This window comes from Colletotrichum fioriniae (genome assembly GCF_027942845.1).
Source record: "Colletotrichum fioriniae strain IMI 355084 chromosome Unknown scaffold_17, whole genome shotgun sequence".
NCBI classification, from domain to species: domain Eukaryota; kingdom Fungi; phylum Ascomycota; class Sordariomycetes; order Glomerellales; family Glomerellaceae; genus Colletotrichum; species Colletotrichum fioriniae.
The window spans coordinates 482,877-510,437 of NW_027076853.1; the positions used below are offsets into that span (position 1 = coordinate 482,877).

The following is a 27,561-nucleotide window of genomic DNA, read 5'->3' on the forward strand; positions in this document are numbered from 1 at the left end:
TGGGCTGGTGCTGTTGCTGCCTGGGGAGTCAAGAGTGACTCTTCGTTCGCACATCTGTATAAAGACAGAAACGTCCTTCTTCAGACCAACCTTGAACTGAGGTCCGCAAAACAATCACCAAGCAGATTTTCTCAATACTTTCCTCAAGCATCCAAACACATCCAGACGCACCCAGACGCATTCAACTGTCATCAAGATGAGCAGCCATAGATCTTCAGACCCCCACCGGAAGTCATCAAGGAAGACCACAACGGTCCCGACTCCATCGTTATATAACCAAGGTCAAGCATACGTGACCGCGCAGTATAACGACGGGCCGGCAACCACCCCGCAACAATACGCCTATCAGTCCTCCTCGTCGACCTCGACGATGCAGCCCTACTACACCGATAACTCGAGTCAGCCTTCGTGGAACAGTACATCAGGAAGCCAAGGGTACGTTGGTCCTAGCAATGACTTGTCTCGGTGGGTTGTCCTGACAAAAGAATAGCGGAATGCCGTACAACGATCCCAGGGCCATAGAGGTGGCTTCCAGTCGTCGCCAACGCGCTGAATACGCTCAAGGCCATCCGGGCACCACGCAACCTCCTTCAGCGTATCGGACCAACTACCAACTGGAGCTCACCAACTTCGACCAGAGATTTCAAGGTCAGCCATCGACGACGACCCAGCCGTATCACTCTACATCCACATACGCCCCCAACCTTGACATCGACTTCCCTCCAAGCCAAAGCCAGAGCCAAAGCCAAAGTCAAAGCAGAAAGGATGACAGACGCGGAGGTTCATCGGCCTCTGGAAGCAAGCATCATTCCTCTTCGTCTCGTCGTCATAAATAGGGCCGGCTCTGTGCCAAGGTTGCCTAGGTACGCATCATCGTTCGACACTTGTCGATGTCTCTGCTGATTTGTCGTGTATTAGTTGTGCTTGAGATCAGCTACACTCAAAGCTGCCCACACAGACTAGTCTCAGTTTACGACGTCGATGACTTGCTTGTGTTGATGATAGAGCGTTTCCTTTGTCATAGACTTTCCACCCTTCCAAGAACGGTAATGGTCTGCGAGGGCCACTGAGAAGAATAACAAAAAAGAAGAAAAAGAGAAAAGAAAAAGAAAAAAGATAGCTCGGCGCAGACTGTATTCGCTCTTGAGTGGCATCATAGATCCGAAGCCAAAGAGTAAGGGAGAGGAGTAATAGAAGGAAATGCCTCGACAGGTTTGACTTACGTTGATATTCGGGTTGCCAGGTCGTATCCTTGTTCTGCTATTCATCGACATCGTTTGCTTTCGACTTGTAGTTGATAATTCAATAGAACTTGTATAACATATCTTGCTTTACACTACTGCAAAGCGTCCAGGGCATCATCCACTTGTGAGGCAGATCGGGTCTTTATACTCTCACGACTCCATGGCATGTAGTCAAAAGAATGACTCAAACAAGCGGCGCTTTCTGCGGCTTTCTGCCGTGTTGAAACCTAAAATCGGTATGCCGTGCTATGCTGCCTTGGATTTCACTGGTTGCTAGTAAGTGGGCTTGTCCAGAGGTGTTTTGCTGGTCGTCTCTGATCGAATCACAATCTGACAGTCCCTAGGCAGACAGCAAGGAGATCCTTAACTTATAAGGGTGGCTGTCCGCCCTCTTCCAAATCATCCGAGTGTTTGCCTCTATCTCTTCAGAAGAAAAAAAATTCGCCTCCGCTCTCCGTTCTTCGCTCCGACGACTCAGATGGCCGACGTCGTCCTCGGCATGACTCGGCGGCGGCAGCATTGGGATGCGAGTGCCACAACTGATTTGAGGCTGTACCCCGTGGCGGCAAACGACTTCGGGGTCTCGGCCTTCACAGCGTCCCAGCTGCGCCTTATGATCGGGACTGTCGGCTGCTGGTAGAACCCTGAAATGCAGTGCACTCTGTCCATCACGCGGTGGTGATTGGTCCCTCAGTCCTGGAAGACCCCTGTCTCTGCAGCAAAGATCTCCCTTGTGCGCCGGGGCAAAGCATTGCTGTGCTGAAAAGTCGCCTCGCGGAGAGAATATCGCGCATTATATCGCCAGCATTCGTATTCGAAGATGGCAACATCAACAAGTCCCTTTCTGGAGGCCTCAAGGTGGAAGCGAAGGGGTGAGGTTGAAATGATCTCCGGTAAGGTCAAAGCGGCGCCGAATGAAGCGGGTCTTGCCGAAACTCAAATTCTTCCGGATCTTCTGTTTGCGGCAGGTGCCATACATCACACCACTAGGAAGGAGCAAACGCTAGGAAGGGGGAACAATGCACCGAACGGTTGGATAATGAGAGACTGGTGAAAGAGAACCAGGAATTCGGTCTGCTTATGTATCTGGCAATGAGCACGCAAGTGTGGCTTCACTTTTACATGGCCATGCCACTCCTTGGAGGCGCAGTTTACAGACGAATGCGAAATGGTCCTTTCCATCACACGAAGGATTTGGTCATTTAGAATCAAAAGCTGATGCCTAATTACTCATCCGCGAACGAAAGGACATTTCGGTTGTAATTAGCCGCTCGAGTAGGCTCAAAGGCTAGCGACCTAACCAACATTCGGCGTGTGAGTCAAAATGGCATCCAAAGTCAAAGCTGAATATGCTTTATTTATATGGGTACTTCAACATCTTCCTCCTGAATGCTCATTAAAACATCCATCTTCAGCAACTAAAGCAGCCAATTCTCACCTGCGCCGGCGACTTCGCTATAAGTAAGACGGACGTTCCGCTAGGTCTCGGACTTGCATCCAATCACTACCTAGCATCGCTTACCCCCGTGAACCAAAGTTTCAATTATCACCATATACGACATACTCAATCATTTCGAATCTGGAAATAATATGTCCCGTAAGCCTATCGAAATTGACGGGCGGACCGGCGAAGGAGGCGGACAATTAGTCCGCGTCGCCATAGCCCTCGCAGCAGTCACCACCCAACCAGTACGCATCACAAACGTAAGAGGGAATCGTCCTTCGCGTGGCGGAGGTGGAAGTGGGAGGAGTAAGAAAGGTGACAGCAGTAGTAGCAAAGGAGGCGGTGAGCACTACGCGTTCATTTATACACCGCCCTTCGTCGTAACTAACGACAACAAACATAGGTCTCAAAGCACAACACGTCACCGCAATCCGGTGGCTAGCAGAAGCAACAGACGCAGAAGTAGAAGGCCTCTCCGTAGGCAGCAGCACCCTAACATTCATCCCCCGTCTCCCTCCCTCCGCTGCTCTAGTCAAAAAGTCCCGTAAGATCAAGATCGTACCGGACACGAGCGCGGCGAGCACGCTCTTGATTCTTCAGGCCATCCTCCCATTCCTTCTCTTCGCAGGCGGAGACGATGCTAAGCCCATCGAGCTCCAAATACAAGGCGGGACAAACGTAGACTTCTCGCTCTCGTACGAGTACCTAGACCAAGTCCTCCTTCCGCGCCTAGAATCTTCGTTTGAAGGTGTAAGCGTCGAGCGGAAACTAGTTCACCGCGGATGGAGTAAAGGACCGCAGAGCAGGGGCTCCATCGTGCTCACGATTTACCCTCTGCGACCAGGCCAGCCGCTGCGTCAGCTATCTCCCATAGAGAACCCATACGACGGTACCCCCTCAGAACGTCGTAAAATAGTACACTCCATAGACGTCACAATGATCGTCCCTTCATACCAGCAGGCCATTCTCCAAAAAATACTGACAGAGGAAATCGCCGGAGCTTTCCCCCACGCAGAGCTAGCATACAAGCACGTCGAGGACTCGGGCAACGACAAGCAGATGTATACCCTCCTGGTAGCCAAGGACGCCTCTGGGATGTTACGTTGGGGCTGCGACGAGTCCGCGTCTCCGAAGCAGAGCCGGCGTAGACAACAAGGGCATGAGCTTGAGGACTTTGCGTGGACCACCAGCCGCGCGGTCGTTTGCGGTCTATCTGATGAACTATTGATACCGGGCTCGACGGTGGACAAGTTCTTACAGGATCAGCTCATCATCTTCCAGGCTTTGGCGGAGGGAACGACATCGTTCCCGCGTGCTGCTGCGCCGAAAAGTGGCAGTGATGATGACGTGGAGGTCGCAAGTCAAGATATGGCGCAGTTGAATCTAGGGGAGAGGATGAAGAAGGATAAGACGGATAAGCCATTCGGATACGGCAGCTTGCATGCTCAGACGGCAAGATGGGTGGCGTCGGAGATATTGCCTGCGGTAGAATGGTATAACAAGGGGACAATTTGCAAAGGGGTTGGAACGAGCTTCAGCTAAGGAAACTGGATATCGAACAACGCAACCTGGAACCTGAACAGAAGGGTTCAAACACACAAAATCAGTCTGCCTCCAACTCCGTGCCAATAACAAGCGCCATGTAACAGATGCCCCCGAACAATTTTTCATTTCCCAGCCCTCACTCTGCCTGGCTAGCAGGAGCAATCGTCCACTCTCCCTCCTCCAGACTGGCAGGGCCACATTTCCACGAGCATCCTCTCCTCAAAAACGGAACAGCCCCCTCGTTCTCTTCATCGAGGTCCGTCCATGGACGGGCCTTGACGACGTGGCCTTCTTGCGTTTGCCTGCTCTCAACAAGGCACACCTGCCACCACTCCAACCACTGTGTTGTGGGTGCCACGAAGGGCTTCTTGCACGCAGAACAAGTAAGCCCGCCGACTTCACGCTGGTCGGCAGCACGCTCAAGGAGGGCTTGCAAGTGAGGCAGCGAATCGGGGATGTAGTCGGGCAGGTCGCCAAGATCGGAGCTCTTGTAAGCGCTGCGCAAAGCCAATTCCATCAGACTAGGAACGCGGCTACCCTTTGCACTCGGGACGCTTCTTCCAGCGGACTTGGAGTGATAGGGTGCTGATGACGGTGGGGAGATGAGTGATGTGCTGTCTCTCGCGTCGTCCAGCCGCTCAGTGTGTACGATAACTCCCTCAGGGTCAAGGCGGAACTCAGAGTGCGAGAAGCCCGAGCTATCGAGATAGTGGACCGGTGATCGCACAAAGAACCTGCCCGCAACACCATCGAAGCCAGGCCTCCACACCTCGGCCAGTTTCGAACCTCCCGAAGCATCGTTCTCAAGACTTTCCAAGTCAGCCAGCGCGGGTCGCTCGGCCGCCTGGAAAAAGTGGTTGCCCTGTAGAAGCAACTCTTCCAAGGCAGAGGGAGCTGCCATAAGCTCCAAAAGCTCGGCCGGGAGGTATCTAAGCAGGTTCTGGGCAAGGTTCAGGGTGCGAAGACTTCGCATCTTCCCAATCGCAGGGGGCAGCTCCCGTAGTCGGCATCCGCGGAGCGAAAGCACTGTTAGGTGCTCAAGGTCGAATATAGCCCCCGGTAGCCGCTGCAGAGGGTTGCGGTACAAGTACAGCTGCAAAGCAGGATCCTTCTGCTCAAACGGCACTCCTTCGGCAACAACGGGAATGCAGGAGAATTCGGATAGGGGGCGAATGGTAGCATCGGTGAGAGTCTTGAGTCCCATCATTCTATTTCGGTCAGACCTATTCGGGTCTCTGCAGTTGGATCGCACACTCACGATAAATCAATGTACTCGGTTCCAGAGTCCAGACATTGCTGTACCCTCTCCCGCGCTTCCAGTTCCTCGGCCGAGATGACATGGCGCCGCCGAGCCATTACCCGGTCGAGCTGAGGTAGCTTCGACTGCGTCGGCAGATCAGGCATCATCACGCTCTCGTCGCCATCCGTGCTGTCGCTGCCCATCCAGACACCACTGTCCAGGTCGCGCTTCAAGGTTCGCTTGCCCCTCAGCGCCGGCCGCGGCTCCCCAGTGGCAGAATCAGAAGATGCAGGCTGCTGGTGGAACCAAGAGCCTACATACTTCTTCTTCTTTCGTCGTCCCTCGACATAGTTGTCCAGACCTGGGTCGTCATCGCTGGAAAAGACGGCAGGGTCACTAGAGTTGGACCATGACGGCGGCGCGACAGAGTGGCTTTTAAAGTTGTACCTCCGCTTTCTCGGATTGTTGCTAAAACTTTGGGTTTGGGCATTCCATGAGATGGATGGGACCAAGCTGGGAAGACTGGGTTCGTCGGCCATGGCGAAAGTTGGAAAGGAGATGTAAGAGAGACGAGTGTGAAATGTGTGAGAGGTGCAGCCGGCACCAAGAGATTGGGAAGCTCCCGTCCGAGGCCCGCCACCACGACCCTCGCCCGCGAGTGGGACAGCGCGTGTCGTGACGCAGGTGGGGGCTCGAACGCGTTCGGCCAGGGTCAAGTCCCACAGGGGTATTCCGCTCACACGATCTCCGAAGATAGCTCCGACCACCCTTGTACTGAGTTCTAGAAGCTGTCAAAGTGCAAGCTGCAAAGATCTCGGATTTATCCAACTTATTTAGTCTCTCGAAAAGCCATGAAGAGGGCATTGTTTACGTCTTGACGCGACCAACACTTGCCCACTGGCCCTCCCCCGAACTCAAAGCCCTTATCCCAAAGCAGCCTAGCCTCTGCCTTTCCCCGGGAGTCAGGAACACCCTGGACCCCACCCATGCACAGGCCAATCGATAGCCGTTATCTTCAGCCTTCAGGGTCTCCGCAGCGGTAACACGCGGGGCATCAGATGCACGAAATCCAGGAACCAAGATTAGCCCCTCGTCATATGTTGACACTTCAGCACCAGCTGCCCAAGGCACTCTCCCCTCATTCCGCATTGCTTTTCACTTTCGCCAGAAGGCTTCCTAGGTCGCATGGCGATCAAGTTGAAGTTTTTGCCAACCGTCAGTTTCCCCATTAACGTTTGGCCTGACCATCTCTATCAAGGCAAGTCCTCGTTCTGAAGAGCATAATACCTCAGTGCATGAGACAGGTACAGGCGAGGCCTAGAAGTGCCATGACTTCGTAAATGTGGCGACGCAGGTCGCGTATTGATTCAAGCTGCGCCTGCTGTAGAGCCTGCGGATGATCAAGGTATCAATCCCTTCCCATCCATCTTATCCGTGGCATTGCCGCGCATCACGGCGCATATACGCTGATAACCCGAGGACATCTCTCAGTCCCAGTCGTCATCGTCGCTGTCGTGTCCTTTAGACTTTGACACGTTTCCTTGTCGGATACCTTTGCCCATAGCCCTCTCCTCCTCTTCATCCTCTGCCTGCCTCCGGCGCTTGGCCACGCGCATATCCGTCTCAGGTACAGCACCGACCTCGACCAGCAGATTGTCAAGTTGGAGCATGTTGATCTTGGCGCCTCCCATCTGCACAAGTGTCACGACCTGCTTAGCAATGTCGCCGTTCTTGTAGACCAAGATCGTCGGGCAGTTCCGTTCGGGGTAGTTCTCGATGGCCTTGTCCGCGCGCATTTCACAAAATTTGACCTCTCCGTATTCCTGCGCTGCCTGCTTCCAAAGCTCTGATAGAACCCGCGACTCGACGTTTGTGCCCAGTGATGACGTCAAATTGACGAAGACCGGGCCGTTGTTGGATGCCTCTGTGACCTCGCGCGAGTATTCGGGTTTCGAAATCGGGTAGACGGTGCCGTGGAGGGCCTTTTTGGTAAGCTCGTTGAGCTCCTGCATTCTGCGCTGACGGTATTGCTCCAGGAATGCCTCATCTTCATCATCCTCCAACTCGTCAAGCTCGTCGAGATCTTTGCCCTCAAGTCGGTTCTCATGCGCTAACCTGCGACCTTCCGCGATGGCCTCTTCGATCATGGGAGTCGGGCTAGGAGGCTTCTCTGGGATGACGCCATGTTTCCGGAGAATGTCGTTCCTGGCAGCACGTGTCAGGAGTCGCCGAGTAGCTGTCGCGAGATAACATACCACTCGGTGTCTGCATTGGGATCATCGATTGGTACTTGTATCCTTTGGTCCATCGGCGCTGCCATTGTGACGGTGTTTTGTATGCGACAAGCGTGAGTGCAGTGAATAGGTAAGAGAGCGTTTATGAGTCCGAGGTTGAAAGGTTTAAGGCTGGTGGATGTGACTGACACATCAATGATATGGGTAGTGACTTCAGGCTGCAGGTTAATGTCGCAGATGCCTAAGTACCCAACTGCCTGGAAAGAATGACATGGAACATGGAAGCGGCTCAAGGTGACCAGCGGCCAGGCCAGCGTTAGCACCCCGCCTTCACCAAGCTGTTTGCGGGTGTACTTGCCTTAGGTAAGACGGTCGGAGCAGTACTTCCACAGCCAATCATAGGCGGGGCAGGAGCGTAGGCGTCAAGTCCCGTGATCCAGCCCTCCTCGGCACACTGTCCTCCCCTAAATTTTTAATGTGGGTCCTCGGAGAGAGGATTTTTGGCGGACGGGTCCCCTCTCTGGCTCACAATTCCACCACCCCATCATCACCGTTCTTTTGCGAGTGCTACAATCTGCTCTCTCAACACCACCAGATTCCCGTCAAGCCCGACAGCACTCGCATCCGATAACCGATCAATCAATTCTCGATCAGATCAGTCAAGATGGTAAGGCCCTCCTGCTGCTTTGGCATTTTATGCCAGGCAACACCCGTGTGATGTTGTCTTCCTCCACGACGAAACGAAATCCGAACAAACCGACCGCATTGGGAACACGCGAGTGGCGAACAAAAAATATATCATGGCAAGAGGAGGAAAAGATGGTTACGGCTGGGCTGTGGAGGAAGGACACGACGATTGCGCATGCGACATTTGATGAAGGAACCATCATGCTGATGGCTTCTCCCCCAGGTTCTCGCCGTTGATCTCCTCAACCCCTCCCCGGCCGCCGAGGCCCGCAAGCACAAGCTCAAGGTACGATACACCCACGATACCCTCACGACATCTTCACCTTACCCTACCTTACCTCACCTTGCCCCTCCACACCACGAACACACGGTGACACACATGATGATACTCACACATTGGACAGACCCTTGTGCCCGCGCCCCGCTCCTTCTTCATGGACGTCAAGTGCCCCGGTTGCTTCACCATCACCACCGTCTTCTCCCACGCCCAGACCGTCGTCATCTGCCAGGGATGCACCACCGTCCTCTGCCAGCCTACCGGTGGTAAGGCGAGACTCACTGAGGGCTGCTCTTTCCGCAGAAAGTAAACTGTTCGCCTCGACGGTTTTCTTTTAGCCCTTGGGTATTAACGACTTGGACGGTTCATCACTGGTGGGACATCTCGGATCTGCAAAAGCAAGCGACCTGGGCATGGGCGTATAGACAACCCTGGCACGGGCTCTTAGAGTCTGCTGTCTTCGAACAGAACATAATCAGACACCTTTGCGGATAGAAGATGGAGCTTCCAAAAAAATCTCTTGACCAAAAAACACAGGGGCGTTTGGGGTCTCCGGATATCCTTTGCATCAGCAATCGACGCATCTTTTCCTCACTTTTCTTCTCTTTCCTCACGCGGCCGACAAAATAAGCAAACAAAAAGGCAACCAATCGCTCACCACACTCTCTCATTCTGTCTCGTTTCGACGCCCGTCTCTTTTTGATGCGTTGCGTTTCTTCAGTCAGTACACGACAAATGGGAGTTTTTATGTCGTCTCTCTGCATGGGGGGTGGACAGCTGGAAATGGCTTTTCACATGAGCGTTTGGGTGGTCCACGGGATGACCTGGACGTGAGGACGTGGAACCGCTGGTTGATGATCGCTTCATACCCGGAGTGCAGTGAGTTTCGGAGGAATCAGCACTGCTTGCGAAATTCAATGGTTTCCACAAACGCCCCGGCCGACCCCGGAAAATGTGTCTGCTCGTCATAATGTGATGTGTATCGTGATGTGGTGAAGTGACGTGCTCGCGTGTACCTTGACGGATCTGTGACGGCCCCCACTAGTTGTCCACTTATTTTGAATGTTGGCGAAGAAGATGCATGTCAATGTGAAGGCGAGCTCGTGTGTCTCGACCATAAGATTTGTTTCAGCTCACACCGGCCTCTCCGGAGCTCTCCAAATGGCTGGGCCACTGAGTACCTATATCTAAACTTTGCGTAACTCTGCTCTCCGCAACCTAGTACCAGTGCAAGCGGCAGACCCTCACTAATTTGGAGAGCTTGATGCTGGGACTTGGATTCGACAAGACCCTAGGATGCCTTGGCAGTTATCTCTCCGTGGAACGGAACAGCTGCCCAAGGAACCGTTGAAACTGTGAGACCCCAAAAGGAGAGGTAAGAATTGAGCCATGCTCTGGACAATGCTTTTGCTGTTACACCGCTAGAGCTTCTCCTCACGGCTTGCATGCTGCCCTGCTTGTGTGTTCAGTTGCCTCAATTAGACAATGGAGGCGCACATCAAGGCCGTTTCTAAGGATGATCGCCTATCAAATGCGTCACCTTGCTGCGGTGGCATACTAGATGACACGACCTTCATTGCCACATACGCTTGACCTACAAGGGCGAAAGAGAAGAAGAAGAAGAAGAAGAAGAAGAAGAGAACGAAGCAACAATCATGATGGGAAGCATTGTTGGAAACCTCAATATAATACAAAACACGAATGCGATAGAACTCCGCCTCCTTTGCCCTCTCGGCCGATTCTGAAGAGACCGTGTCGCCCGCTGTCAAACGGACTCCCGTTCATTGAGGCATGAGGTGGCCCGTGGAGTACCTCAGCAAACTTGAAAAAGAGAAAAACCCGCCCTGAGCAAGGGAAGGGGGCAATGGAAACGCAGGGGCGCCAATCATCCGCCGGTCAATGTCAGTTTCAGGGCACATGGCCCCCCACCAGCGTAGCTAAAGTGGTTTTTAGTGGGTTCTGGCCGCGCGAGTCTCGCGAAAAAACACGCCCAGACGCGCTTTCTCTCGCCTAATCGCCCAGCTGCCGCGGATCGTCGGATGTCCCATGCGTTGTCCCTCCGTCTCTCTGCCACTCTGGGCTGCCCATTTCTCGCAACCTTGGAAAACCGCCCGACCCAGCGGTGCAGGTCCGTCATACCTTATCCCCCACCACCACCCCTTCCTTCCCTCTTCTTCTCGTATCAACTTAATCTCCCATCATCTTCCCAACCACTTGTCTTCTTTCTCCCCTCCTCCCCCGCCCATCTTTCTTCTACCGCATCTCCTCTCGCTTCTGTACGTCATTCTTCGCTTGCGATCGTTTCTACGGTTACCATCTCATCCTACTTTTTTTTTTCGGGCGACGAATTGAAACTCTCCACTCTCACTACCTTACCGAACGGCCGCATCTCACGATACTTTTCCTTGCGCCGACCAAAAAGAAGTTAGCGCTTGGACCACGACCATCATCACGAACCTCATATCTTCCTCAACGTCAATCCCGACCAATCTTCAAAGGCCAACTGTGCAAACGGGCTCTAGATCCTCGACCTCCACAACTACGTCACAACCATGTCGGCCCCGAGAACGAAACGTCTCTTCGCTGGCGCATCAAGCGACCCCTCCCAGCGCCAAATCACCTCCTTCTTCAACACTCGATCCGGCCCAGCTCCTTCTCCGGCCGGTCCCTCGCCCAACGTTCAAGAAACCATCCCCTTGGACACACAATCCAACCTCCTCTCCGTCGGCATGCGCGTCCGCAAGTCCGTGCCAGAGGGCTACAAGACGGGCTCCTACAGCAGCTTCAAGTTGTGGACCGACGCCACGGACCGCCGCACCCCCGTCGTCCGGTCAACCACCACCACCTCTACCAACCGCAACCGCAGCGCCGCCGCCTCCCAGCGCGAACTCCTGCCCTTCTGCGGCATCAACAAGGTCGGAGGCCTATCCAGCCAGCCGGTCCACCACTCCAGCGACGAGGACGACTACGAACTCGATGACGGCAGCGTGCCTGGGCTGGACGATATGCCGGGCCTGTGCAGCTCCCAAGAGAGCGTGGAAAGTGTCGAGAGCACGGCCAGCGACGGACGGAGCAAGAAGCGTTTCTTCGCCCACGACGAGGAGAGCGACGAGCCGGTGCAGATGTGGGCGGACCGCGCGGCGTGGTTGGAGGGCGAGGTGAGCCCGCGGAGCCTGGCCCCGTCTGGGTGGGCAAATGCTCGCCCGTTGGCTGTCCCGAGGAAGAGCCGTCGGAATATGAAGACTAGACTGGGGCAGGAGAATGTTGTCGTGGATGATTTCGAGGACGCGGATTTCCTCGTCACGCCTGACACTGATATGAGTGATGCATAGAGGAGGCCGTTTTCTATGCGAGCGTTTGGGGAGAGGGAATTGCCTGTGCTATGATATTGTTTAAGTACCGAGACGGTACAGAAGTGGGCGCCTGGAGTTTTTTCTTAGGTTGCAGAGAATCACGGAGCGGGTATCTGTTTCACTTGTACTCGGCAAGAGCTGCTTTGAGGACATTTGTTCAGCAGGGTGCGTGGAGGAACCGCGAGCAACAGACCAGGAACCTTGCTCGTGAGCGGTTTGAATAGTTGGATTTGTATTACGCCTCTTTCTAAGGCTAATGGTCTGCGCCATTGTGGTTTTATTGTATTGGTATCATAGGCTAGCACGTTACCCCGGAGCCCTCAGGGACTACCAAATTTGAGTACCTTTTTGATAGAAGAACGCCTCTGGAGCCCCTCTATCCATTGCCCTACCTTGCGCGGAATCGATACTTGAGCTTACATACCTGTAAAAGGATCCCGAAACTCGAGCAAGTCGCGCTGCCCGTAAAACTCACCGGCAACGGTCAGAATCATGTTCAGCGTAGCCCGCATGTTCATCCGCGCCCGCAGCTGGTCGGATACCTCGCAGTCATCCTCATTTTGGACAGCCTCTTCCGCGATGGGTTCCTCCGACGGTGCCTCGGACGGCGCGTCCTCGACGGCCGCCGCAGTGTCTATCTGGGCGAGGAGTCGAGCGCGCGCCTCCTCGAGCGTTTCGGCCGGTGCCGGCTCTTCTTCCACGACCTCGCCTTCGTCTATTTCGCCGTCTTCGGAGACGTCCATTGGCTCTGACTTTTGGTCGTCGCCGTCGTCGATTTCTCCGTCCTTAACTTCGCCGTCGCCGGCTGAGTCCTTGGGTATCGCAACATCCTCTTGGAGCTGAACACCAACCTTTCCACCCGCCGTCTCCGCCCCAGACGTCTCCCCGTCCCCATCCCTCTCATCAACCTCCATCTCCCTCAACGCCTCCTCGTCATCAGAACTCTCATCAACAGCATCATTCACCCCCAAATCCATCCCCTCCCTCCAAAGCATCCCTCAACGCCGCCATATCCGCAAGACTCTGCATCATCAGCACCGCCCGCCTCCCCAGATCCCTCACCCACCCGACCTCGACATGGTTCATCTCCCCCGCTCCGGTAACCGCGCGAGAAGCGCCCACAGCCACCGGCTCGTGCGCTCCCTCATCTCGCTCCCGCGCCGGAGGAACGCGCCGCCACCCAGCAAGACGCGGAGCACGCGCAGGACGCCTTCTTTGTCCATGGAGGCGAGTTGTGCCGGGAGAGGGTCCGCATCGCGGAGGCGGTTGGACCAGGCTGTGTAAGTTGCCGATTTCGGCGCGAAGGCGCCGACGCGGAAGTCGTGGGGGATCCGGGGTGTAGGGGCCGCGACGGCGGAGGGGTGGGGCGGAGTGGAGGAGTTTGCGGAGGCGTTTGAAGCGGGTGAGGATAGCGGCGAAGTAGGCTGCGCGGATGGCGGACTCGGATTCGGCGCCGGCGTCTGAGTATTGGTCTTCGGCGTCGTCGATGCCTTCGTTGCCGGGCCACTCGCCTTCTTCTACTTCGTCGTCGTGGCCGGTCGTGTGAGGTTTGCCCCAGTTGTCGGGTCGTGCTGTGTATGCGCCGTCTGCGTAGTATCCTCTGAAATCGCCCTCGCCTGTGGTGTAGATGTCGCGATCGCCTTCCTCCTCTTCGTACGCATCGTCCACGTTTTCGTCATCGTCCTGTAGCTCTTTCGGTAGTTGCGGGCCGATCGGGACCTTTGGCGCGACGAGGAGGTGTGGTATACCGTTTGCTTGTGTTCTATAAGACTCACCATATCAGCATCAACCCGCACTACTTCCAACACCAGTTCAGCACATGGGAAAGAAGACAGTCTAGTGCAAAAGGGGGGCGTTTCTTACCTCACCGACTTGAGATACGCCATGGCATCTCCGTCATCCTCAAAATCCAGCTCCGGGTCCACCGGCACCGTCGTCGAGCCCGCGGCAGACGAGAAGACGTATTTTGACCCCACGTTGGGTCGATGTGTGCGTTTTGGTGGTCGCGCGCCTTGTTGTTCTTGTTGCGTTTGGATGCTGGCTGCTGCGCGCCATCGTTGCCCTCGGAGGCTTCGTAGCTGCGTTTCGAGGTCATGCTTGAGGGTATTTTGGGGGCTTTTACCGCTAGGCCCAGGGGGTGGTTTGGAACGGGCAAAGGAAAAGTTGGCAAATCTTAGGCAGCACTGGTGTTTGCAAAGGTGACGACGAGTCTGGGTCGCGAAATTTCCCCCTGGTTGGAGCTTCTGCCTCCTGGCGCTGATCCCGAACTTTTCAGTGGAGAAATGTCTTTATTGAGTGGGGCTTCGTCACCGGGCTAAAGGCATCCGATTAGCTTCGGGACAATGAAGCTTGCATGACATGTCTTCAGAGCAGCAATTGCTGTTGTATGTCAAGCACTAACAAGCACCAGATTTCAGGACACAGTATTCTAGCTCCGCTTATGATTTTACAGTCGACTGAGTATAAGCATCAAGAAGAAATGGTTTTTGAGGTCTGAAAAGCAATTGTTCTCATTCGAGTACATGATTGAACTTTCACGCAATTAAATGACGGAATAAAATTAAAATCAAGTTGATCGTTATGATTGACAGGCGACTGTAAAGTCAATGAAGTTATTTTGCTCATTATGGTGACAACAGCTGTCGTGTTTCTCTTGTTGTTATTTGGTAAAGGGAACAGAAACGAAAAGAGAAGGATACAATAAGAGGGCGTATATCTAGAGGTAAAAGCAATCAACCGCTCCATTCAAGATCACTGGTGCCAATGTCTAAGGCACGCGACTCCCACCAGAAATTATTCAAACAGCTGCGATAATACCCCTAAAGTATCCGAGTTGACGTGGTCAATCTTGTTTTCTTATGAGGTGACCTGGATAAAAATACACTGACGTGAATCAGACCTACAGCCTCGAGTTTCCCACTCAACCGCGCCGGCAGCACCTGCCTCGCCCCTTCCCACCACCGCGCCTCTTCTTCCCTCGTCTGGCCTGTCTCCCTATTTAAGGGGTCTAGTCACAGTTCCTGTCACCAGCATAGCAGCGCCCGTCTAGGTCGGCGAGGTCAGGTCAAGCTGTGTTCGAGGTGGTCGAGTGGTTAAATAAACAAATACTCCTATGAAGTCAGAGTTCGGGTTGATTGAGGGACGAACTGTTCGATTCCCGGGCAGTGGCGTGAATTACAAAGTCAGTATACCACCTCCGTTCCTATGCTTTCTGTTTTTGTTTTGGTAGAATCTGATGATTACCTATTACTAAGGTCCCTTCTTTCGCATACTTAGTAAAGCTGAGAGCAGTGGATAGCCAGAGGAGGCATCTTTTGTTCACTTACCCGCCTAAGTACTCTTCTTGAATCGTGACGAGGCACACTCTTTCAGGCCTCTTGAATGTGTAAGACGTGTTTAATGGAGGCGAAGCAAATCGCGGTTTACGGGGTTCGAAGGTTCATGTATTTGATTCCCACATCATCCTCGCGCTTCCGAATGCGGTCTTCGTGAATTGATAAACTGGTCCTTGATCTTCACTACAAGATCTTTGGCACTTACTCATTTTGGACGACATGAGGCGGTCTTTCATAGCACTCAGCATGACCTACGCTGAGTCTATTTATCTGCCACAATATGTCACCTGTCCTGGCCTCGTCTAGAGTTTGGAAGGCGCTGCATTCTCTATCGTATAGAGAGAATCCTAATCCACATGAGTAATTCGGATGTATGCTGCGCGGGAATGCTGGTCTACTGAGTGCATCGGGCATGGGCGAGAAGGCAAGTATACACAGGTCTATCAACCTGACGACACCAGTGTGGCAGAAACCGTGGATCAGCATCTCCGGGTTGATTCTCTGAAGAGTTCTTCAGGTAGGTGGAGGGTGCTGAGAGCCTTTGGGGACTCTGAATCTTTCTTGAGGAACACGATCAATGCCCTTCTTGTCGGTCATCGGCATTGTCGCTAACGAGGCTAATGAGTTTAGCAAGTCGCCGGCTTATGTACAATATGGAATTCGCTTATGTTTTTTGTGGTTCGCTGCTTGCGAGCGGTCAGTAAAGTAAGATACAGACTACCGATCCCCTTTCGTATTACCGTCACCCTAAACAAGGACGTCCACCTGTCTCCCCGGGCTTCTTCAGTGGTATATCCTTCAGTCAGTATGCTTGGAGGAATCCGTGGAACCCCCAGCTTCCCGCGTGCTGCTAGAAGCGGAGCAGCGGGGAGACATCGCCCATCGCATCTTAGCGACGCCAGCCCCTCAGACGGGACCAATGCTCAGCTAGAGAAGTCGGCCTGTTGGTAGACGATATCCAGGAAGAGGACCGTCTAGAGAAAGTTATGATATAATAGTAACATAAGGCTCATTCGAGCCGAAGGAGTACATGATGAAGGCGTCTCTCGCTGGGAGAAAAAGTGGGCAGTGGTCACCCGTCTTGAGCTGAACCTAACCGGCTTCCATCACACCACCTCGCCTTTGAGGGCTGCCCTAACTCTGAGCGGCTTGATATATCTCGCAATGTCGAGAAACACATAAATTGTCTATGAAGCTAAGCTATCGCACGTAGCTACAGGAATCCACACGGATACATAATCAGGCACATAATCTTATGGAACCAAGTGTAATACGGCGGCTCACTCTGCCTCTGTTGGCAGTATATCTTGGTGGCCTGAGAAAACTACCAGTCGGCCTTATTCCTATTGCTACCTTTTGTGAAGAAACATGGTCAACTTCTTCAGAGCGTCTTAAACCAAACGCTGTTCAGGCTTCGCTCCCAAAGATTTGAGTTGACTTGACTATGCAAGCTCTGTCACTCCTAATCAGCCGTTGGAGGAGCTAGTGGACCCCTGTCCAAGCTCCAGATTCAATCCCCACTTCCGTCCATCGACTTCAATCTACCTTGCACTAAGGTACACAGCAGATCCCCTGAACTTCACAATCACATCCCACCCACGCACTACCGACTACGACAATGGCGACAACAGTACCAGATCAACCGCCCCCTCCGCCCGACAACGAACCGGTCTACGGCGGCTACACGCGATTCGAAATCGAGCTCGAGGTAAGTAACTCTCCCCCAACCCACGCCTCCCACCCACCTTTGGCTCTCCATTCCCAGAAAGAGAAACGCACGCACGACGCTGAACAAGTCTTGCTAACCTCCTCTCGCGCGCGCGCGCAGTTTGTCCAATCCCTCGCAAACCCCCTCTACCTAAACCACCTCGCGACCCAGAAACTCCTCACCCGCCCCGACTTTGTCGCCTACCTCGCCTACCTGCAGTACTGGACCCGCCCGCCGTACCTAAAGTACCTCATGTACCCCGGCCCAACGCTCAAGCACCTCGAGCTCCTGCAGCAGGAGCAATTCCGGCAGGACGTCATCAGTCCCGATCTCGTGCAGAGGCTGATGGACGACGGGATGCGGGCCGCGGTCGACTGGCACCGGAGCGATGCGTGAGGGCTTTGAAAGGCATTGAATGGAATGCGCCTTTCGATTCTGGGTGGGACATGAGGATACGCGATTCACAGTCACGCGATTGGGCCCTGTTCTTGTCATAGAATGGGACGACAAGCCTCGTGTCCCGCGAGGTGGGCCACGAAACGCTACAATCAAGATGGAAGGTTGGAAACCCGGGGCCAAGAGTGGCGCGCAAGATGAGGCGACGCGGGAAGGCACGCGCGGCCGTTAAGCAGCATGGCAACAGACATATCACGAATTTAACGACCAAGATAAGGGAAGACTAGAGGGAAATGCCAGTCATACGATTAAGCAAGTCGCAGATAAAGGACCTCTTTGCGAAGCGGCCCATCAGGAAAGGCAGCCTCACAACCAGCTTCCAAAACATAGAGACGCAGCTGCACCGAGTTGCGTGTAGCAGACCAATCGACAATAAATCCACATATCGTCCCCAACGCCTCGCAATGCCCAATAATGATACCAAATCCTCCCTCTCGTCCAATATCAGTTTTCTCTCCATCTGTTTCCGCACGACATGCACTACAAACGAATCAGGTCAGCATTCTGCCCATTTCGATAAACCACGGCGAAAGCATACCTTATAAAACGTAGTCATAGGCTCATCAGCACTACGAATCTGGACCTGGAAGAAGGCGGCCTCCTCGCCGTTGCAGCCGTCCTTGGGACACTGTGCGCGCGCCTTGTCGGCATTGTCCCACTCGCCCGGTCCGCCAAAGACGTCCTCACGCTCCTTGCGCTCAAAGTCGCGGCGCGAGTAGATTGGCTCGGTGATGGCGTGCTCAAAGGGGCAGGTTCGGCACTCGAGGCGATTGCGCACGCCGGCGTAGGCGGAGACGGTGAGGATGTTGGCGCAGTTGGGGCAGACTGGGTTTTGTTGTCTCGTTAGCGAATGCGCTTGCTAGCTAGAGCAGGGCCAGGGGATAGGAGCTTCGGGAGCGAGATGGAGCCTTACAGAGCAACATTTTGTCGGTACGTGTGATTTCTGATTAGGCGGCAGTTGTTCGCAAGAGCGATTGTGTGATTGCGGTAGTGTGGTTTGCTGCTTGGTGATGTGCTCAGCTCACCGCGAAATCGTTCCTCGGTGTGATCGTCTTGGAAAATTCAGCGGGCCTCGAATGCGACGGTGGGGGACGAAGCCGCCATTCACCAGTCGGGGAACAGTCACCACTGACTAGCGACCAGCGTCTTGCAGAAAGGGAAGGTAAAAAAAACACGGTACAGCAGTCAGTCCCGCCGGAATCCGGCTGCAGTAATGTTCCGTACCCCTCCAAGAGGCTCCTGTTCTCACCCCGCCTTACCCGCCCCGTCCGTCCACCTGAAGTGCGAATAGCGGGGTTGGCGGACTGTTTCCAGGATTGCTGGCCCTTTGTTCGTTGTAAGCGCTGCAACAAGCTGCTGCTGCTGCTAAGGTTCACCTTACTGGTCCATCTATGTAGCAAGTAACTGGATGTACTCGGAGTGCTGAGAGTGACTTAGGCGCTTTTCATGGTACCTAACTTAGGTCCTTCTGTTCTGGATCAGGGGTTTGGCGATCACTGCCACCTCCTGGACACCACAAACCTGGAAACTGCCGCGTAGCCTCTCAGCCCCACGAGCCTTTGGAAAGGACGGGAAGTTTGGGTACCTACGTAGCTGCACCTCACCTCATCTGAAAGCCAAACGGAGCCCAAAGTTCAAGTGACGACTCGCAACATCTCCCCGAACCCAGATCTACCTCACAGCGCGATCGGACGTTGCGCGACTCATCTTTTTCCTCTTCCATCTACTGTGCAGTATTCTTCTCCCGCAACCTCACACATTCACCGCCCTGGACGAGCCCATCGTACCTGGCCTATCGTCCAAGCCGCCCCTCATCTTTTACCTCCCCCACGATAACGCACCTTGAGAAAAAAGAACGACCACCAGGGCACCACTAAATACTTTTTACCCCTCACCGTTCTTTCTACCTCAACTCCTTCCCGCCGTGACCTCCGATCCACGAACCCCACCAAAGCGACGTTCCCCCCGACCCAGCACGGAAGGCCAATTCGAAACACCACCTTCCTTGCCCAGCAAAGCACGACACGCCAACAGCAGACCCTCGTCATTTCCTCTTCGTCCCCGAGAACGCTTCCTTCCCCACGATAGCCTCGCCGTGAACAAAACCGTACACCCACACCCACACCCATACACAACTCCACAATCATGGCAGGGGATCACGAGGAGCACGAGGTTCGTCTGCCCACTTCCTCCGTCACATAGAGGCAATCGTCTCATGAGAAATATAAAGTAAAGAGCTGACACGATACCTATAGGGCGCCTCCGTCCAGGAGCTCCTCATCGAGGCCGCGCGCCGCGACAACACCGAACTCTTCAACGACGTCATCGCTGGAATCAAGGACGAGAACGAGCTCTCCCGCATCCTCAACGAGACTACCACTGTCATGGGAAACCACCTCTATCACGAAGCTGCCTCCCGAGGAAACTGTACGTCTTGCCCTCACGCGCTTCCTTGAGACACTCTAATCTTCCTACAACACCACCGCCTTCCATTTCCTCTCCCACACCATCCTCCTCAAACTACGTAAAGGCACCGTACCAATTCTAATCTTCTCCCACAGACGACATAATCGACCTCCTACTCGACCAACCAAACTTTGAATGCGATCCCATCAACCGCCAAGAAGGCGACACACCCCTCCACAGCGCCATCCGCTGGATCAACAACGAATCCCAAGCCAACCGCGAATTTGGCAACGCCCTCGTCGACATGATGCTCGAAGCCGGCTCCAGCCCACGCATCAAGAACAAGGGCGGCCTCACACCCCTCCAGCTCGTCGATCCCCGTAACCCGGCCCTTCGCGAACTGATTCAGAAGCACGAGTACGCCTCGCTCAACGCGGGTGACTTTATCAACGTGGACGCTTCGTCTGCGGGCAAGAAGAGCAAGGGCGGTGCGAGCGCGCCGGCGTCAGCGCCCCCTGGTGCGCCTCCTGCGATTCCTAATTCTGCTGCGCCGCCTGTGCCTGTGGGTTACGCCCATGACGAGGAGAGCGACGATGATGCCGAGTTCAGTGGTAGTGATGACGAGGAGAGGGCCGAGTGGGATCGGAGACGGAAGGAGCGTGCCGCGCGCAAGGGTTGAGTCTTACGGATGTAGGGGCGTTTTGATCACCTTCAAGTGAGAAGCAGAGAAAGGAAGACTTTGCAGATTTCGAGCACAACTTGGTTGCACTTTGTTTTTTTTCGCCGGTACATCTGTTCCATGTCGACCCCACGCCTCTTCCCAATGCCCTCTATCCATTCGATGGCGGGGAATTGGAGGGGGCGAGGGTCGAGACACGTATAAAAACGACACGGCAGTACGGAGTATGGAGAGAAGGAAAGAGGAAAGAGTAAAGAGGCGATGTAGGAAAGAAGAGAAAGAAAAAAGAATTTCACAAACTGTTAGACTTTCCAGTGTCACGATCATGGGTCAAGGTGTTTTTTTTTCTTTCGGGCGGTATCATCTCACGAAAAGGGAAGAAAACAAAAATAACGTCACAACCAACAGATAGACAACGGAGTTGAGATCTTGAGCTTTTAGTTTTTTCGAGGTACATTATTGCAATCAAAACTTTCCAGATGTTGCCTGAAATGTTCCTATTCGGGCTTGCTTGGGAGTATCATGTCTTCATGTCTACTTTTGAAATATTAAACAAAAAAAAGTTCATCGTGAGCTGAGCTCCGAGCATTCATCGTTGCATACCTGATACGTGAGGAACTTGCTCTGGCCCGGATCCACGGCTGCTGCGGATCCCGTCTCCGTCGGTTCCCTTCCGAAAGCTTCAAACTCTCCGTTTGTCGCACACAACTACCGGTAGAGTGCAAAGAAAGGCATAAACATGAGCCTCGATATGTAGGATATGATGTCTCAAGGACTGGTACTGTCCAGGTTACGATACTCATTCTCCATCACAATCTCGGTGGCGACTCTTGATGTTTACTCCATTCACAAGAACCACAGTCTATTCAAAGTATGAAGTGTACTGTATTCATCATGGGTATAAGTTTTCTAGGTACTCGAAGGGAAGGTTGCGGTTGTAGTGTCTTCTAGCTCACACTGTTGAGCCTCTGTATCATCGTCTTGCGCCATGCATCTATCGTCCATGCCTCATGCAATCATTCCTGGGTATCCCAATGCCAAAAAAAATCAAAGTTGCAAAGAAGCACGGCAGATTGCGTGGGTCCAGCCCCGTCGTGCTTATCCCAGAGAAAGCAAAGCAAATAACCCAAAGACATCTACCAACCCAACAGCATGGCAGCGGTTGTAGCCGCCGCGCAGATGGCCCACAGAGACGACGAAGCCAGGCATGGAGCAGCGTTCTTTTCGCTCTCAGATTCTATGTAGGATTGATTCTTAACCAAATCCAGGTTCTTCTGGCTCAAGAAGCCGGCGCTCGCGAGCTCAAACAGCTGCGGCCCCATGGTACGGAGAATATTAGTGCTCCTTCCAGCGGGGCAGAAGACAACCTCCCAGCCGCCACCCGATGGGATGATGAAGGTCGATGTTTGGTCGTCAAAGGCGAAGCTGTATGCGTCAGGGCACAGGGCCTTGGCATGTCTGGAGTACAAGCCTGGCTTGCACTTGTTGGGGTCATGCCATTTGCCTATACAGCAGTCGTGATCCGAATTCGTGGCCGCGCATTGGCTCTTGCACGGGCTGAAGGTCGGACGCTGGATGTTGTCGTCAGGATAGGGGTAAACACCGTCGCCAGGCTTGTCTGGCGGGTTGGAAAGCAGAGGCCATGGGCACCAGTCTTTGGAACTCTCGTTGGATTCAGTTGGCTCCCAGGGAACGGGGTATGTGCTGTTGGTATAGACGGTGCCGCTTGCCGCGCGTTGTGACAGGAAGCCCGTCGTTGCGATGCAGGCGCAGTTGGTCAAGTTTGGCGGGATATAAGTGGTGTTCTCAGCGGGAATGTAGTTGATGCCCACAGGGATGTTGTAGCCGTCGACCAGGGAGATATCGTAAAAGGTTTGGCGTCCAGAGACACCGCCGGCCAAGTTGAACTCGGCGAGAGTTGCGGGAACAGCACCCTGGGTTGATCAGCCATCGTCTGTTACATTCAAGAGGAAAAGACTTACACTGAATTCACAGTCAAGCTTTCCAAAGCAGTCACCCGTCTCGCAGCCTGCCGACTCTCCATTGACGGTACAGTTGGTTCTTCCCCAAGCGCGGCCTTGCCAAGTTGGCCCAACCCACATGTCTCGACTGTCGCCCGAGGCAAGCTCGAAACCGCCGATCCCAGGACCGACGCCGTGCTGCGTTGTGATGCCGGGCCAGATCGTGTTAGGACATGAGTTGGTGATCTTCAAGGGGATTCTCCCATTCCAGTCCTCGGGTGGGCCTCGTCTGGCGGGATTGTACCGCTTGTTCAGTTGAAGGTAGTCGGTCTTGTAGTTTGGATGATAGCTCGGGAACACGATTGCGTTGGCTGCTGGTAGCTGCGAGGATAAAGCCAGCGCGACGAAGAGGCTCTGGGTTGTCCTCGACGGCCGCTTGTCGCCTCTCCTCGAAGACGACGAAGGTCTCATGGTTTCGTAGGTCGGCCTTCTCCGACAAATCTTTGGTATAGCCCAAGAGAAGTAGCAAAACTGAGAGTGAGGACAAGTCGTGTAATTCGTTGACTTGAAAAGGATCCAATGTATTTTTACGCCGGGATGCTGTGACAATTCATGGTTCAGAAGGGATTCAAGCTTCCGCGGTCCTGGACGAACGACGATCTGGAGGTAGATATAATAACCGCCAGCACCCAACGATGTCGAGGAATCAGACGCCCACCAATGGCCTGCGACGGACCTGCGCCGAGTGACGTACGGGAGCGTCGACGTGAGAGCGAATGAGCAAAAACAAGGGGCGGCGGGATTTGCCCAGAGGTGAGATCGGCCTGGTTGATCCAGGGGCCAATTCCTGATTATCCCTGCACGCGCGATGTAGCGTCAGAGTTCGACCAGGTGGGAGACGCAGGTTGGTTGGACGGGCACGGAAGGGTGGAACAGGAACTGGGTTCGTAGGGCAGGGAAAGGAAAAGTAGGTTATTTTCTTCGCGCTTAATAGACAAGCGTTATCTGGCACTAATGATGCAGAAAGGGACCGTCGTCAAGTTTTGTAGGAGGGTACGAATTAGAGGTTTCGTGGCATACGATAGTCTCGAGTGACCGAGGTTGGTGAGATGTCGAGAGGGTCAAGTAGAGAGAAGTAGAACACGACATCGCATCATTACATTACCTACTGACTTATCCGTACTTTACTTGTTGTAGTCACCACATACCTACCCAACTGAGGGGGCATTGGCCCGTCCCATTTACCTGCTGCCACTGTCAGTTTTCGAAGGGTGCAAGATGCAGGGCCCGACCTTGGGTCGAACTTCCCAGCGGTTCATGTTCAGACGATGACGCAGGAGCAACTGGCTGCCCGGTTTCCCGCCGGCACTGACCGGGGTTGATCTGGTCTACCTTCGGCTCGTCAGCGACCAGGGCCTTCCTTGCTTGGCTCTTGCTCCCCCCGCGCCATTTACCAACTGGGCCAGTGCACGCAACTCAGTCTCCACACATTGAAGTTGCTGTGGCTGAGTCAGAGCATGTTAGGACTGGTCAGCCGCTCAAGTAGTCTCTCGCTGTTCTCGCCACAAAGACTATACATTATGTCAATCGCTGTCTTATCTTTCGACACAGCCCCCGCAACGTTGCTCTTAAGCTTTATGAACTTGACCAGGAACCATCGTCAGGATAGAGAACAGGGTCCCTCACAAATACAGGATCAGGGTGTGTTTTCATTCCGAGAACCGATAGCTTGGCACCCATGATACTCCATTCCACGTGGCGCTACCAGTTCTCAAAACACAATTCTTGGCAAGTCTTGCCTTATTCTGGTCGAGCCAAACAAGATTTGCTTAAAAGCTGGCTAGATATATATACCTATCTATGCAGTTCCCATATAGTTCGCAATCACAGCCAAAAAAATAAAATAAAATAAAATAAAAATTCGGCCCCCGGCACGAGGGGCCTACGGAAATCCTAGGACATTAAATCAGCTCAGGATCTGGGTAGTTGGGATGAAGGGCGAATGGCTTCATCAGGTTTGCATACGACCTTCCCCCAAACTAGGGTGGATCTCCATACGACCTCGTCAGGAAGTTGTAGTCTTTTGAAAAAATCTTGATTTCTCCCAGGTGGGGAGTGTCGTGCGTCTACAACACTTGACAATAGGCCATAATCCTTCCGCGTCATAAAACCCTCCCAAATCCAACCCTCGTCTTCCAGTCATCTGTTCCTGGGAGGTCTCTTCGTGATATGTACTCTCGGCCATTATTAGCCTCGGGGCTGTCCTTCTGGCCCCCATCACCTTTTCGAGGTATCATCCGAGTGTATGGAAACGAAATGCCCAATGCAAGCAAGCAAACATTATCAATCTCTCTCTCTCTCTCTCTTTCTCTCTCTCCCCTCTTCCTTCCACCCCCGTCTTTACCTGAAGCGCGCTCTGCAGCGACCCATGACCTCGCCTTGGCACACCAGCTCTGCGCTGAACTCGGATCCGTCGAGCGTCAGGTAAATATCAAAGTAGACGCGGTAGAATGTGCCCTGTGGTGTGTCCATTCTCTCAAAGTCCTTCTCGAGGTTCTTCCGCGACAGGTCCGAGGTCAGAGTGACAACTTCCTTGATGCCTGTGTCCAAGATTAGTAATGGTCAATTGTGGAAAATCCGTCATTGAACTTACGAGGATCCTTAGTATACTCAGGGCAAACATCGTCGTCGCAGGCGTACAAAATGTCCTCGTACATGAGCGTCGCGCCAGGGGCAACTTGACGGAAGAACGAGACCTTGACGGGCTCGCCAATCTTGACCTTCTGGCCCTTTTGCACAAAGATTTGACGGGTGAACTTGCAACGATCCTTGCCGTCGAGGGATGGCACGCGGTAGGCCTCGGGGTGGTATCCTTCCTTAAAGGGCTGCAAGGTGGCCATGAGGTAGTGACGACGAGCAACACGGTGTGTGACGACACGCTCGGTGATGCCGGCAGTAACAGCACCCTTGACGATGGCGGCCACGGAGTCCATGGGGCGGACGACCTTGGACTGGAACTGGGGAGGAACGTGGAGCTTAATCTGCTGGAAGAGGTACTCGGAGGCACCGAATCCACCAACAACGAGAATGTTTTGCAACGTCCGATTCTGGGCCTGGATGGCAATGATCTGGTTTCTGACGAGCTCGAGAATGCGGTTAACAACGGGCTCGAAGCACTGCAGAATCTCCTCGTTGGTGAACGTCATGTAGCCCTCCTCGATGCCGGCCTCGGGGAACTCGGCCTCAATACCAACATCGACGGCCCACTTCTGGCCGTTGTTGCGGAAATCGGCCTTGATACGGTTCTCAAAGTCCATAATGCACTTGGCGTACACGCGGCCCGCCGTCTTGGATCCGTCGGGCAGCTTCATCTTGCGAATCTTGGTGCGGAGGATGTTGCTGAAATTGCGGTTTAGCGCTGTTGAACCACAAGAATCACCAGATCCTGCCGTGCATTCGGCAACGGTGAAGGGGTTCTCCTCCTCGACTTCGTACGCGATCAAATCGACAGTACCACCACCGCAATCGACAATTAGCACGGCGTCGTGGACCTTGAGGTTCAAGAGTCCCGTCTTGGAGCAGAAAATAGCGGCAGCTTCGGGCTCGGAAACTAGCGTCAATCGGTTGTCGTTTTCGTCTCTCAGGAAACCGGCCTGGATAGCGGCGGCTCTGGTGGCGGCCTTTCCTGCATCGTTCCAAATGGCAGGAACGGTGAGATAGTAACGAATGTTTCGCTCCTCACGATTGAATACTTCACCGAGTGTCTTTTGCAGAGCCGAGCGCATAGCTTGGCGGAGCTTGAAAAGATAGTCGGCCGCAACATCGATTTCGGACTTTCCAGGAGGCAGAGGAGGCAAGTTAATGGGGTCGATATATGTGTTGCCGGACAACATGAGCTGCAGCTTGAACCATTCGACCTTTTGCACGCCGGGCTTCGGGTATCCAGTGGGAGCGAGGGCATCGGCGATGTCGGGACCCCAGCCAACAACCTTCTGGTACTGATCGTAGTAGAGAACCGTGGGAATCTAGAGGCGAAAGAGTGTCAGCATAGTACAAGAGCAAAACGCACCGCGCTATCTCTGAGGGCCGTAAGTCTTCCTTCGCTTCCTACCTTTTGCTTCGTGTATGAACCAGCGCCAGGCCATTCTGTTATAATGTCTTCCTTGGCTTCGTTGTTTGTCGCAAAAGCAAACGCCACACCGGAGAAAGTTGTACCCTGTGGGTCATGTCAGCAACGCGGCATATGATAAACATTGTCTTGACCCAAAGAATCCACGTACGAAATCGATACCGACAATCAGCTGAGCCTTACTCCTGCTGTTGCCTTCCACCTCAGCCGCGCTGCCGCCGCGCTGGTACTGTGCCATCGGCCCACCCTGAGGAGGACCCGGGGGAGGATAGCCACCGCTGCCGCCGCCGCCTCCGTACTGAGGAGGACCACCCATGGGGTGTCCCTGACCGCCGATGGGAGGAAGCTGAGGGGGATAACCGGCGACGGGAGCACCAGTGTTGATGGGAGGAGGACCGCCAACCATCTGAGAAGGCGGGGTGCGAGCCGGACCCTGACCAGTCATTGGGCTGGTGCGACCCATGGGAGGAGGACCGCCTTGGGGAAAGTTGGCCGAGTAGCTCGGAGGCCGGTTACCGGCGCCTGGGTGTTGATTCATCGGAGCGATTGAAGTAGAAGATGTCGAGGCAATGGAGCCTGGGCGAACGGGAATCTGTTGCGGTATTTGAGGGGCACCGGAGGGGTGACCACCCTGAGGAGGAGGGGTCGGGCTTGGGGTTTGGTTCGGATCGGGTGTCTGGATACTAGCAGTTGACTTGCGTTTGCCGAAACCAAAGCCTTTCAGGCGGGAGTTGGAAAAGCTCATATGGGATTACTGAGTCGGGGAGAAGAAGAGGGAGAAAAGCGAGGGCCCAAGGTGGGCAGGACCAGCAGAGGGTATATCGATTTGGGTTGCAGGGCGTCGGCAGCCGTGCGGGTGCGGG

General features: G+C 53.9%; 11 protein-coding genes across 11 annotated transcripts; 5 read left to right on the forward strand and 6 right to left on the reverse strand.

Moving 5' to 3' along the window:
- Positions 1-2,834: 2,834 nt before the first annotated feature.
- On the forward strand, positions 2,835-4,230 carry N0V96_011333 (uncharacterized protein; the record flags this gene model as incomplete). Its single annotated transcript, XM_053192257.1, has 2 exons — positions 2,835-2,841; positions 3,092-4,230. 2 exons carry the CDS (start codon positions 2,835-2,837, stop codon positions 4,228-4,230), a joined length of 1,146 nt encoding a protein of 381 aa, XP_053050421.1.
- A 139-nt stretch (positions 4,231-4,369) lies between these two features.
- On the reverse strand, positions 4,370-6,012 carry N0V96_011334 (uncharacterized protein; the record flags this gene model as incomplete). Its single annotated transcript, XM_053192256.1, has 2 exons — positions 4,370-5,441; positions 5,492-6,012. The coding sequence occupies 2 exons, from the start codon at positions 6,010-6,012 to the stop codon at positions 4,370-4,372; spliced, it is 1,593 nt and encodes a 530-aa protein (XP_053050420.1).
- A 948-nt stretch (positions 6,013-6,960) lies between these two features.
- Positions 6,961-7,793, reverse strand: PLP2 (Proteolipid protein 2; the record flags this gene model as incomplete). Its single annotated transcript, XM_053192255.2, has 2 exons — positions 6,961-7,678; positions 7,729-7,793. The coding sequence occupies 2 exons, from the start codon at positions 7,791-7,793 to the stop codon at positions 6,961-6,963; spliced, it is 783 nt and encodes a 260-aa protein (XP_053050419.2).
- Positions 7,794-8,371: 578 nt separating this feature from the next.
- rps27 (40S ribosomal protein S27) lies at positions 8,372-8,981 on the forward strand (the record flags this gene model as incomplete). Its single annotated transcript, XM_065759248.1, has 3 exons — positions 8,372-8,374; positions 8,618-8,680; positions 8,799-8,981. 3 exons carry the CDS (start codon positions 8,372-8,374, stop codon positions 8,979-8,981), a joined length of 249 nt encoding a protein of 82 aa, XP_065612145.1.
- A 2,242-nt stretch (positions 8,982-11,223) lies between these two features.
- Positions 11,224-12,003, forward strand: N0V96_011337 (uncharacterized protein; the record flags this gene model as incomplete). The annotated part of the gene is made up of 1 exon (XM_053192253.1): positions 11,224-12,003. One exon carries the CDS (start codon positions 11,224-11,226, stop codon positions 12,001-12,003), a length of 780 nt encoding a protein of 259 aa, XP_053050417.1.
- A 437-nt stretch (positions 12,004-12,440) lies between these two features.
- On the reverse strand, positions 12,441-14,119 carry N0V96_011338 (uncharacterized protein; the record flags this gene model as incomplete). The annotated part of the gene is made up of 3 exons (XM_065759249.1): positions 12,441-12,966; positions 13,091-13,786; positions 14,001-14,119. The coding sequence occupies 3 exons, from the start codon at positions 14,117-14,119 to the stop codon at positions 12,441-12,443; spliced, it is 1,341 nt and encodes a 446-aa protein (XP_065612146.1).
- Positions 14,120-16,977: 2,858 nt separating this feature from the next.
- On the forward strand, positions 16,978-17,463 carry soh1 (Mediator of RNA polymerase II transcription subunit 31; the record flags this gene model as incomplete). Its single annotated transcript, XM_053192251.1, has 2 exons — positions 16,978-17,067; positions 17,188-17,463. The coding sequence occupies 2 exons, from the start codon at positions 16,978-16,980 to the stop codon at positions 17,461-17,463; spliced, it is 366 nt and encodes a 121-aa protein (XP_053050415.1).
- A 504-nt stretch (positions 17,464-17,967) lies between these two features.
- Positions 17,968-18,446, reverse strand: RPC11 (RNA polymerase III C11 subunit; the record flags this gene model as incomplete). The annotated part of the gene is made up of 3 exons (XM_053192250.1): positions 17,968-18,003; positions 18,062-18,348; positions 18,437-18,446. 3 exons carry the CDS (start codon positions 18,444-18,446, stop codon positions 17,968-17,970), a joined length of 333 nt encoding a protein of 110 aa, XP_053050414.1.
- Positions 18,447-19,668: 1,222 nt separating this feature from the next.
- Positions 19,669-20,608, forward strand: N0V96_011341 (uncharacterized protein; the record flags this gene model as incomplete). The annotated part of the gene is made up of 3 exons (XM_053192249.1): positions 19,669-19,695; positions 19,779-19,950; positions 20,085-20,608. The coding sequence occupies 3 exons, from the start codon at positions 19,669-19,671 to the stop codon at positions 20,606-20,608; spliced, it is 723 nt and encodes a 240-aa protein (XP_053050413.1).
- A 1,136-nt stretch (positions 20,609-21,744) lies between these two features.
- N0V96_011342 (uncharacterized protein) lies at positions 21,745-23,040 on the reverse strand (the record flags this gene model as incomplete). The annotated part of the gene is made up of 2 exons (XM_053192248.2): positions 21,745-22,542; positions 22,591-23,040. 2 exons carry the CDS (start codon positions 23,038-23,040, stop codon positions 21,745-21,747), a joined length of 1,248 nt encoding a protein of 415 aa, XP_053050412.2.
- A 1,929-nt stretch (positions 23,041-24,969) lies between these two features.
- N0V96_011343 (uncharacterized protein) lies at positions 24,970-27,443 on the reverse strand (the record flags this gene model as incomplete). The annotated part of the gene is made up of 4 exons (XM_065759250.1): positions 24,970-25,169; positions 25,223-26,594; positions 26,681-26,785; positions 26,850-27,443. 4 exons carry the CDS (start codon positions 27,441-27,443, stop codon positions 24,970-24,972), a joined length of 2,271 nt encoding a protein of 756 aa, XP_065612147.1.
- Between the last annotated feature and the right edge of the window lie 118 nt (positions 27,444-27,561).